The sequence below is a fragment of the Cucurbita moschata genome, unplaced genomic scaffold, assembly GCF_002738365.1.
Source record: "Cucurbita moschata cultivar Rifu unplaced genomic scaffold, Cmos_1.0 Cmo_Scf00058, whole genome shotgun sequence".
Taxonomy (NCBI): domain Eukaryota; kingdom Viridiplantae; phylum Streptophyta; class Magnoliopsida; order Cucurbitales; family Cucurbitaceae; genus Cucurbita; species Cucurbita moschata.
This window is the reverse complement of record NW_019268574.1, coordinates 563,112-575,017: the sequence shown is the minus strand read 5'-3', so window position 1 is coordinate 575,017 and position 11,906 is coordinate 563,112. Positions and strand designations below refer to the sequence as shown.

The 11,906-nt window shown below is 36.3% G+C and overlaps 1 protein-coding gene across 1 annotated transcript; it reads left to right on the top strand.

Moving 5' to 3' along the window:
- Nucleotides 1-747: 747 nt before the first annotated feature.
- On the top strand, nt 748-3,621 carry LOC111436649 (somatic embryogenesis receptor kinase 2-like). The gene is made up of 7 exons (XM_023074364.1): nt 748-1,143; nt 2,211-2,343; nt 2,445-2,516; nt 2,922-3,065; nt 3,156-3,227; nt 3,311-3,382; nt 3,474-3,621. Exons 1-7 carry the CDS (start codon nt 1,056-1,058, stop codon nt 3,571-3,573), a joined length of 681 nt encoding a protein of 226 aa, XP_022930132.1. The 5' UTR covers nt 748-1,055; the 3' UTR covers nt 3,574-3,621.
- Nucleotides 3,622-11,906: the final 8,285 nt, after the last annotated feature.

Below are 11,906 nucleotides of genomic sequence, written 5' to 3'. Positions count from 1 at the left end.
GACATACTTACCAAGGCTTTGTCAAAAGAAAAGTTTTGCTACTTCAGACGATTACTTGGCATTTGCAACTTTGAATCAAGGGGGAGTGTTGAGATATGATTCAAAATGAAGATATGATTCAAAGTAGTTGATATATGATTCAAATATTCAAACTAGGAGATTGTTAGTAGATTTGAATTTTTTCTAGATTTCGATGATTTACTATTTCTAGTCGTCAGTAGACAATAATAAAGCACTGCACCATTCATCTATTCTTATCTCTTTCACTCTCCCTCTTTCCAACAATTTATGGCTTAAAGCAGACATACTTAGGAAGGTTTTGTCAAAAGAAAGGTTATGTACTTGACATCTGCAACTTTGAATCAAGGGGAGTGTCGAGATTTGATTCAAAGTAGTTGAGATATGATTCAAAGTATTCAAAATGAAGATATGATTTAAAGGAGTTAAACTACTATTCAAAGTATTCAAATTACCAAGATTTTAGGAGATAGATTTGAATCTATCTAAATTTCCATAATTTACTATTGATACAGTATAAGCCTATAGAATTTCTGATCCAAAACCTATAAATACTGGAATTGTGTAACTATGAGTTAGTGTACAAGGCTATAAATCGAATTGTGTAACCATGAGTATTGAGTTAAGAAAACAATAAGAAAGCACGGTAACTTTCATTATTTCTATTTCTTTCCCAATTCCTTTTTATTTTATCTATTCTGGTCTCTTTCATTATCCCTTCCCCGATAGAACAAAGCTATGCCCGTGAAAGGGGAAAACAAATAATGTCTGAAATTTTCTGATTTTTTTCCTCTCTTCTGTGTTCATCTCTCCCCAGATCGGCTTTGCGTGCTGCTTGTTCTTCACGATTCTGTGTTCGAGCTTAAATGTTGAAGTTCTTCATGGATTTTTGAACTGGTTTTCGAGTTTTGAGTTCTCGCGGAGTTTTTTGGGGTTTAGATTTTGTTTCCCAACTGGGGTTTTGGTGATTCTGTGGTTTTTGGGTTTGTTTGTGAGTTTTACCATTTGGATCTGATGTTGATGATCACTTAATCAAGATGGAGCACTACAAAGTTTTGGCTCTGGGTTTTGTCTCTTTGATCTTGCTGCTTCCTTCACTATGGCTTGTTTCTGCTAACATGGAAGGTTCGTTCTGCTTGGAATTGCTTTCTTCTTTGCTGAATTCGTTCCTTTTGTGTTAAATCACTTCTGAATGTGGAAATGCCTCTGTTCTTCTCTATCTCCTTTTTGTTTCTTGTGTATTTGGACAACTGGAATTGTTCTTGGAGGTTAAATAGTTCATTATTTTGTGTGCTTTTGTCTCCTTGTTGGCTTGGTTGTAAGATTAGGATGATATTCAAGCTGCCAATGGTGTTTGTTAGAGGTTTATGCATAAGACTGAAATATGTAATCTAATATCTATTGTAGAAGTTGGAAGACACCTTAATGGGTTCTCCATTGAGGGGAATTCGAAGTTTATAGGCCACAACATGGATAATACAAAAGGGTCTGTTGGTTCTTTTCCTTCATTTCTTGTTGTAAATGATCAATGGTTGATTGCTGGGTCATGGGATGTAATTCGTGTTCTTTCGTCCCTGTTTCGAATGTTTATGTTAGATGAAATCAGGGAACTTCCAATGACTTGTTTATAAATCTTGAACTATGGACTTGATGGTCGTTGTGGCAGCTAAGACCTTCGTAGCTGTGAGATCCCGCATCGGTTGGGGAGGAGAACGAAATACCCTTTATAAGAGTGTGGAAACCTCTCCCTAGTAGACGCGTTTTAAAAACCTCGAGGGGTAGCCTGAAAGGGAAAGCACAAAAACGACAATATTTGCTAGTGGTGAGCTTGAACCATTACAAATGGTATCAGAGCTAGACATCGGGCGATGTGCTAGCGAGAAGGCTGAGCTTCAATAGCGAGGACGCCGGGCTCCGAAGAGGGGTGGATTGTGAGATGCCACATCGGTTGGGGAGGAGGACGAAACACTCTTTATAAGGGCGTGGAAGCCTCTCCTTAGTAGACACGTTTTAAAAACCTTGAGGGGAAAGCCCAAAGAGGACAATATCTGCTAGCGGTGGGTCGGGGCTATTAGATTAGTTTTGAAGATTAGTGTTTTCAAAACAGTTTAGTCTGTTGGAACTCTTTTTTCTTTGTGCTGGCATGTTGTTCTTATCCCTTTGTTAATAAGTTCACTTTTATTTTTGAACAGGTGATGCTTTGCATAGCCTAAGAACCAGCTTGCAGGATCCTAACAATGTCTTGCAGAGTTGGGATCCCACACTTGTCAATCCCTGTACATGGTTTCATGTTACTTGCAACAATGATAATAGTGTCGTACGAGTGTAAGCTATTCGCTCATACATGGTCTCGTCTAGAGACGCGTATGATAAGTAATAATTCACAGGACTGCAAATAATCTAGCTCTTGTTTTACGTTTCTTCAGTGATCTTGGACACGCAGCTTTATCGGGCACACTTGTTCCACAGCTTGGCTTGCTAAAAAATTTGCAGTATCTGTAAGTACCGTCCGGTCTCTTTCAAGCTGTCATGGTCTTGTAATATATTCCATCAGTACAATGGGCAGCAATGATATCGAATTTTGTTGAGGGAAAATCTGTTTGAACTGATTATGTGTGGGGATGATATAATTTATTCTAAGACTATGAACCCTAGGCATGGGATCTTGATCATAATCTTCTGTTTCTTCCTAAAGTTTTCTATTATCTATGATGAAGAACACTTAACGTGTCATTTATAGTGGTCAACCGAAATCTCTTGTACATAATATCCTGAACGTCCTAGAAGGCTCGAATCCGACGTGTTATTGATCGCGCATAATAATATCGACGATAGTTTTTCCATTTTCATCATCAATCTTTTATTTGACTAAAAATCTTTGTTTCCCCCTTTCTTGATGACAGAGAGCTCTACAGTAACAACATAAGTGGAGTAATCCCAAGTGATCTGGGAAATCTGACTAGTTTGGTGAGCTTAGATCTTTATTTGAACAGATTTTCGGGTCCAATTCCCGACACGTTAGGCAAGCTGTCAAAACTACGATTCCTGTGAGTTGCAGTTCTAATTAGTCTATTCTGATTGAGTTGTTTTGTTTAGTTCTTACATTGTTTGTTCTTGGAATGTTTTAATATGGATAGCCGGCTGAACAACAACAGCTTATCAGGTCCTATTCCTATGTCATTGACGAATATCTCATCCCTTCAAGTGTTGTGAGTATACCTCGCTCGCCTTCAAAAGTTCGCCAAATTGTATCGATATTGTACAAATTATGAGGATAGCGTTTCTTTTCTAGGGATCTATCGAATAACCATCTCTCGGGCGTGGTTCCAGATAACGGTTCCTTCTCCTTGTTCACCCCCATCAGGTTTTTTTTTATGATTGTTACGAGTCCGTGGTTTCTAACTTTGATTTTTACGACATAGCTGAACAACTTGGTTCGTTTACCCCCCCGACAGTTTTGCCAACAACTTGGATCTTTGTGGCCCTGTTATCGGACGTCCTTGCCCTGGATCGCCTCCGTTTTCTCCTCCTCCACCCTTTGCCCCGCCATGTTAAGAATGAGAAATAGAAATAGAAATAGAATTGGGAAGGCATGTATTCTCATTGATATTGATATTCTTAGGATACAAGTTAGAAACTAATATGTACAAATGAGAAAAATATAAAATAATTAAATATTGAGAATAAAATAAAATATACAGTGAATCAAATCATAAATAAAGAATATTAAGATATAATATCTAAGATATATTCTATAAATAATATATACTCTAAATATTATGATATGTGGAAATCACTACGCGAAGAGTAAGTCGGATTACCTTGTTGATTGAATATCTCAAGGCAAGAACATTGTTTGAGATTCAAATCACAACACAAGTGAACATTGTTTGAGATTCAAATCACAACGCAAGTAAGATCGATCATATGTAGCTTGCATGATTCTTGTTGATCAAATATCTCAAGGAAGGAACACTTGATTGAGATTCGAATCACTCCACAAGCAAGATTGATCATATCGAGCTTGAATGATTCTCAAATAAAGTAAATTGCGTGGAACTTTCAAGTCTTGGAGAATGTATCTTAATCAAGTTAACTTTAAACAAGTATTTGCCATAGTTCGATTAACTCTAAACAAGTATTTGCCATAGCTCGATACTCTAAATTGATGGCTTCCCAAAGCTTTAGTGAAAATATCTTCCAATTACATTTTAGTCGAAACATAATATGGCTTGATGATTCTAGCTTGTAATTTTTCTTGAACTATATGACAATCTATTTCAATGTGTTTCGTACGTTCGTGAAAAACTGGATTGGCTGCTATGTGTAATGCTGCTTGATTTTCACAATATAATAATGCTGGTTCGGACAGTGGAACTTTCAAGTCTTGGAGAATGTATCTTAACCAAGTTAACTCTAAACAAGTATTTGCCATAGCTCTATACTCGGCTTCTGTTGATGATTTGGACACATTGGTTTGTTTTTTTAGACCTCCAAGAAATAATTGAATTTCCAAGGAAAATACAGAACCCAGAAATAAACCGTCTGGAAGTTCGACAACCACCCCAGTCTGAATCGCAATATGTTTGTAATCTCAAGTTATTTTTAGATGGTAGTAGAAGTCCTTAACCAAGAGTACCTTTAGGTAGTAGAAGTCCTTAACCAAGAGTACCTTTGATATATCTCAAAACTCGAAGAGCTGCCTCTCAATGTGGTTTTCTTGGTTCATGCATAAATTGACTAAGCATACGAACTGAATACATTATGTCAGGCCCAGTAACGGTTAAATATATTAATCTGCCAACCAACTGTCTATATTTACTTGGATCATTCAACTTTTCTCCTCCGGTTGAAGAAAGTTTTAGATTTTGCTCCATAGGAAATTTTTCTGGACATGCTCTCGTAAGACTTGTGTCTTGAAGAATGTCTAGAGCATACTTCCTTTGAGACATAAAAGTTCCTTTTCTAGACCTAGAAAATTCAATACTTAGGAAATATTTCAAATTCCCTAAATCTTTGATAAAGAATTTCTCGAGTAAACTAGTCTTGAGATGTTGAATTTCTTCGAAATCATTGCCTGTCAACAGAATATCATCAACATAGATAAGAGCTGCAGTGAAAGAAGTACTTTTACTCTTAGTAAATAAAGAGTAATCTGCTTTGGACTGAGTGTAGTCTGCATTTTGTATAGTGGTAGAGAATATGGAGAACCAATTGCGAGAAGCCTGTTTTAAACCATAAACAGATTTATGAAGCCGGCATACTATATTCTTCCCCTGTCGGCAAATACCTAGTGGTAAAGACATATAGACTTCCTCGTCTAGATTACTATGGAGAAAGGCATTTTGAACATCCAACTGATGAGTGAACCATTTTCGAGCAGCGACAATAGTGAGTAAGCAACGAAGTGTAGTAAATTTCGCTATAGGAGAAAATCTCTTTGTAATCAACACCTTCAACTTGAATGTATCCCTTTGCTACCAGTCGAGCTTTATAACGTTCAATAGAACCAAGAGTTGTGTTTAATCTTGTACACCCAACGACAACCAATAGCTTTATGGCAAGGTGGTAGAGGAACGAGTGACCAAGTATTGATTACATTCCAAAGCTGCAATTTCATCATTCATAGCCTACTGCCATAATGGGTTGCCAACTGCCTCATCATAGGTTTTAGGTTCTGTCTGGGCTGTAATAAGAGCTAGAAAAGCACATTGAGTAGGAAAAAAACGAGTGAATGAAAGGTAATGATGAAGGAGATACCTGGTGAGTGTTGGGACTTGAGCTAGAGGTTAAATGATTGGCTCCAGAAGACATCTCATAATCATTATAATAAGCTGGAGGTTGTTTGGTAAGAGTAGAATGTCAGAGTGGAACTGATGTATCAGGTGGGATAAGATTAGATTTAATGGGTGAATCTGGTGAATCTGGAACGGATGAATTTGGAGAAGGAATAGAAGGCGGAGGAGACGACGAAGGAATAGAAGGATTAGAATGGATGTTTGGGTAGGATGGATCATGAACCGCTAAAATGGGAGTTGAAGGAGCTAAGGACCCTACCCATAACCTAACCGTATTTTTTTATCCTGTGATATGTATAAGAATGTTAAGGCTATGATAAGTTAGGGAATGATATGAGCACGAAGTTTTTACGATATGATATGATTATGATACGACATGTGAATGATGAAGTTATATATATATATATATATATTTATATTTTGTGATATGATATGAAATATGTTATGGTACGAAGTATGTGATAAATTGACATGTTTATGATATGATATACCGTGATGCGTTATATTACGGTATGATATGAATATGATGAAAATTGTTATGTGGAAGCATGGAACGTTATGATATGATACATTTATGTAATTTGAATGATATGATATGATTGACATGCAAAACGACGAACTAGCATGAAATACAACTCCAGCGTATGCATGAAAGATATGATAAATGATATGATAAACGATATGTGAAATGGTATGAAAAACGATATGATATGTATGAAATGCTAGCGGGGTTGTATTAAATAATAATGAAAACGAAAAAATATTGGGACCTCATGCATTATTATGTGTTCATGCATGGGAGATACCCCTATTCCTTCACCATAATATGGACGCGTACACCAATAGGCAGGAGAACTATCATTATGTTTTACATAATGCTGCTGTGACAGTTACTAATTCTAACGGGTGTCCAGCACAAAGAGCTACCAGAGCATGCTCGTCCGACAAGGAAAGGGGCCCAGCGGTGTGCGAACTGACTGGTGAGTCTATACTCGCACGTATGGGCTGTGTGTAGAGTATATGATACACATCCAAGCTGCCGTTAGGATAGTGCCATAGGAAAATAGACTGATATGATAGGTCTCATCATTGCATTCGAATGTTCTTGCATTTAACCCCCAATAGTGGGGTCACTTATTGAGTATTTCTTTAAATACTCAAGCCACGTGCTACGGTTGACGATGAAATCGCAATTTGAGACCATGACACATGCATAGGGTAGTCACATTTATTTATTTTTAGACTTAGGCTAGAATAGGATGCTTTAAGTTAAACGTCTATTTATTTTATTTTAGTCTTTTATTGTGTCGTTTTAAAGGTGATTTCAAAACACGCAAGTCCATGTTTGTGTTTTAAGATTAAGGTGATGTAAAGTATTTTTGCATTCAATATTCATGATACTTATACAGTGACGACCTTAAATTAAGTACAAAATTTCGGGTCGTTACACCTCATGTTATCTATTTATGGAGTCCCTCGTTTCCTTTTAAGGTGGCCTTATTCTACATACAATAGTAGTTCCTCATGTAATCTACTTATGTTGCCCCTCGATCTCTCAAGACGGGTTATATTCAGCACGCAGTAGTGGTTCTTCATGTTATCCACTTATGTAGTCCCTCGACCTTTCTTAAAGTGGGTTATATTCTACACACGGTAGTAGTTCCTTGTGTTGCCTACTTATGTAGTTCCTCGTTTTCTCTTAAGGTGAGTTTTGTTTTACACACAATAGCAGTTACTTATGTCATCTACTTATTGAGTCTCTCGTCCCGTCTCAAGATATGTTTAATCTACATACAATAGTGACTCTTCAAGTCAACTATTAATGTAGTCCCTCGTTCCAAGGTGAGTTTCATTTATACACAATAGTGACTCCTCAAATAGATTTGTTCACACGGCTAGCGGCCTCATAAGTTATCATAAATTTTTCTTTGAGTGTCGTGGAGATTTACTAGGTTCTTAAGGCTTATAGGTGGTTAGATTTCATCTCGCATTTCTAAGTCGCTCAGGGTTAGCTGATAGGGGTTAAACCAGTCCTCAAGTCTAGTCCTCTAATCGCTGCTCACGATCCTAGGGTGCTCAGTCTAAAGAAAATGTATTGACCTCGGTCAATGCGCAAATTGCCCTAGTTCTAGCATCCTATTCTTAACTTGGTTCACTCATGCATGTTTTGCCATGGAGATATTCCTATCGATCACCTAAAGTATGAAAATATTTATTAGGAAGATATTTCTATCAATCACCTAATACACAAAATTCAGAAATCATAAACCACATCGATTGGTAACATGTGATCACCGAACACAGAAAAGGGAAAGCATGAGTATAAAAGTACTTAGTAAACAACCTACTTGTATGCTCTCATTGCATCCTTAACCTAGTAAGTTATCCTGAGCTTCTCTTTGGGCTCTAAGAAGTCGGGCATAGTTCAGGAATTTTTCCTGATCCCTCATGTTATCTACTTTTATAGTCCTTCGTCCTCTCTCAAAGTGGGTTTATTCTACACACAATATTGGTTCCTCATGTAATCTACTTAGTCCCTCAACCTCTCCACATGCGGGTTATATTCTATACACAGTAATGGTTCCTCATGTTATCTATTTATGTAGTCCTTTAATCTCTTTAAAGGCGTAGTTATTTTCTACATATAGTAATAGTTCCTCTTGTTGCCTACTAATGTAGTCTCTCATCCCTTCTCAATGTTGGTTTCATTCTACACAAAGTAGCAGTTACTTTTGTCATCAACTTATGTAGTCTCTCGTCCTCTCTCAAGATGGTTTTAATCCACACATACTAATAACTCTTCAAATCAACTATTTATGTAGTCCTTTATCCTCGGTAAAGGTGGGTTTTATTCTACACACAATAGTGACTCTTCAAATTGATCTGTTCACACTGCTCACGGTCTCATAAGTTCTCATAAATTTTCTCGGCTCCTAGGAGTTTTAGAAGGCCTAAAATATGTTGATATGGGTCTTTGTGAGAGATGTGTTATGGGCAAGCAGAAACAAGTTAGCTTCACAAATACTTCTAAAGAGTCGAAGGAAGTACGGTTGGAATTGGTCCATATAGATGTTTAGAAACCATCTCGAGTTCCATTACTTGGTGAATCCAAGTTTTACCTCACCTTCATGGATGATTTTAGCAAGAAAGTATTGGTTTATTTCCTGAAACAAAAATCAGATGTGTTTGCCACTTTCCAGAAGTGGAAACCTAAAGTTGAAAATCATGTCGATTGGAAGATCAAATGTTTGATGTTAGATGGGGGAGAAAAGTACAACAAATTAGAATTTGAAACTTTTTTTTTTTTTTTTTTTGTAGAGGAGGGAATTGGATGAATGATGGGAATTCCTAGTAAGACAAGATAAAATGGTGTTGTTGAAAGGATGAAAAGAACATTGAATGAGCGAGCAAGGAGAAGGAGAATTTATTCTAGCTTACAAAAGAATTATGGGTTGATGTTGTGAAATAACAGCCTACTTGATCAATAGAGGGTCGTTAATACCCTTGGGGTTCGAATAACGAGAAGAGTTATGGACACAAAATGAATTAAAGTACTCTCACTCGAGAACTTTTAGTTACACTATGTATGGAAATGTTGATCCAGAGAAGAGAGACAAACTTGATGTTAAGGTTGTGAAGTACTACTTCATAAGCAATTGTTCTGACCTATTCGGGTATAAATTTTGGGATGATAGGAACAGAGAAATTCTGAGACACTGTGACATAACTTTGGATGGAAATGTCATATACAAATGTCATATACAAGGAAAAAAGAAGCCTAAAGACTACGAATCAAGTGGGAGTTAAGATCGAGTTGCAGAAAAATTTACCAAGTAATATCACTATAGAATCTAAAGAAACTCCTAAGATTACTGTTAAAAAATTCGTACCTAAGTAGGTGTTAAGGAGATCATCTACGACTATTAGAACATCTAATAGATATTCACATTCATTACACTACTTGTTGCTGACTAACTAAAGAGAACCATAGTTCATTGATGAGCCTCTATAGGTGGAGGGTTCAACCAAGTGAGAGTATGAATGATGAGATGAGTTCACTTGAAAAGAATAATACGTGGGTGTTGATTGAGTTATCCATAAGAAAGAGAGCTCTGTTGAACAAGTAGTGTCCAGAATCAAGACTGAACCAGATGGCAGGAGTTTTAAGACTCGATTAGTAGTTAAAAATATTCACAAAAAAGAAAGACACTAATTATGTAATAATCTTTTCTCCTTGTGAAATTAACTACTATCTAAATTTTGCTTTGTGATGAAAGAATTTACACTTCGAGTAAATGGAGGTAAATGAATTTTGCTATGTCTTCTTCGATTATTAATACAGTATAATTTACACTTCCAACCTCAAAAAATCTAGTACATACTATTTACAGCTAAGTTGTAACTTCGTCACGTCCAACTTCTTGCATTTGCTGCCAACTTTCTCGCAGTACCTCCACGTAGTTTGTAAAAAAATAAAAAATTTAAAATTCAAATCTCGTTGGAAATAGCTAGATTTTTTGCAATCGCCGACGATCTAGTGAAGGAAATTGCTCATGCTTCGATGGTGGAGGCGACAAGTTCGATGTAGATATGCTTGGTAATCCCATTTTCTTTTCCTTAAAAGTGTGAAGTTGATGGTGGGTTAGTTGTTATTATGAGATTTTTTTATTTTGCCTCCGGTTAGTCAAGTATTTGCAAAACATGGATATTTGACATACATTATGCACTACGGAGAGGGATGATGGTCAACCTATTCTTATATCTCTGTTCAGTTCAATCTACAATGTCAGATGAAATGTGGGGTTAACTTGTCGTCTCATCCGAAACATACTAAGTTAAACTTAGAACATATGAACAAACCTTCTAAATCATATCACTAAATCAAGTAATTTTACAATTTGGTGCCTTTGTATCAATCTAGACTGACTACGCATTGTTTCATCTTGACGATCAAAATTAACATATTCCATAAAAAATGGCAAGGTGTTTGAAGTTTTGGCTTAGTAGCTTGCGTATATATGGGTCGATCTATTTCACCTCTATTTTATCGTGCTATCCATACTTCAAGTGAATTCATGGCTCATACTCTTTGTTGAAATTGATATATCACGTTGATACTAATGTTGGAATATCTTAAATATTTAATTTAGTCTTAACTCCCAATTTTCCACTCCTTGAAGATGACTTGCTTACTTCTTTTAACGTTTTATACATAACCCCCCTTTGGTGCATGATTTTGTATCAAAGAACTTGGTTCTTGTCATTCAAACACTCACTTGGGAGACCCGTTGGTCCTATGGTCAATGAACAACTCAATCTTGACCTATACCCGAAGCTTCGTATGTTCCTTGCGACATAGTCTAATACTTACATTTAGGGTTTCATGTTTTTCCTATGATACAATCTGCATACCTATGTCAAGGACTTCATGTATTCCGTATGATACAATCTACATACCTATGTTTAGGTCTTCATGCGTTCTCCGCGACATAGTCTGTGTACCTATGCCCAAGACTTCATGTGTTTCATTGCATATCTGGAGGTTTTTTAGGTATCTCGGTTTCTAGTTCTAAGATTTCTTTGTTAAGTCTTGGGGCACAACAAAAAAAAATTTCGTAACACGTATGCTTTAAAATCCATATGAGTCATATAAATTTTTTTCACATGCATAAATCTTCCTAAGCATCTTGTCACTTGGTATTAATAAATCTGATCGCTCCCTAAACATCTTGTAAAGGATTTTAAGGGGTAATTTCGTCATTTCCTCTTGGTTCATACCCCAAACATGTTCTAACACTCAAGTGAGCCTCACATAATTATCTTTGAGGTCATAAATGAGTCTCATATAAAGTTTTTTATTCTTTTTTTTTTATCTGATGGAGTCCTTTAGAATCTTTAATCAACTCATAACAATTATAGGGATAGTTTGCTCATTTATCCCCCAAATTTTGGTTTAAGTCTTTCCCATATTCTATTGATTTTGAAATTTTGATAGTTTTTTTTAGGCAGTTCCTTATTAAATTTCATGTCATTTAGAGGTCACTTGGTCATAAACCAGTGGAACGTAATTATAGGAGCATTTTGATCATT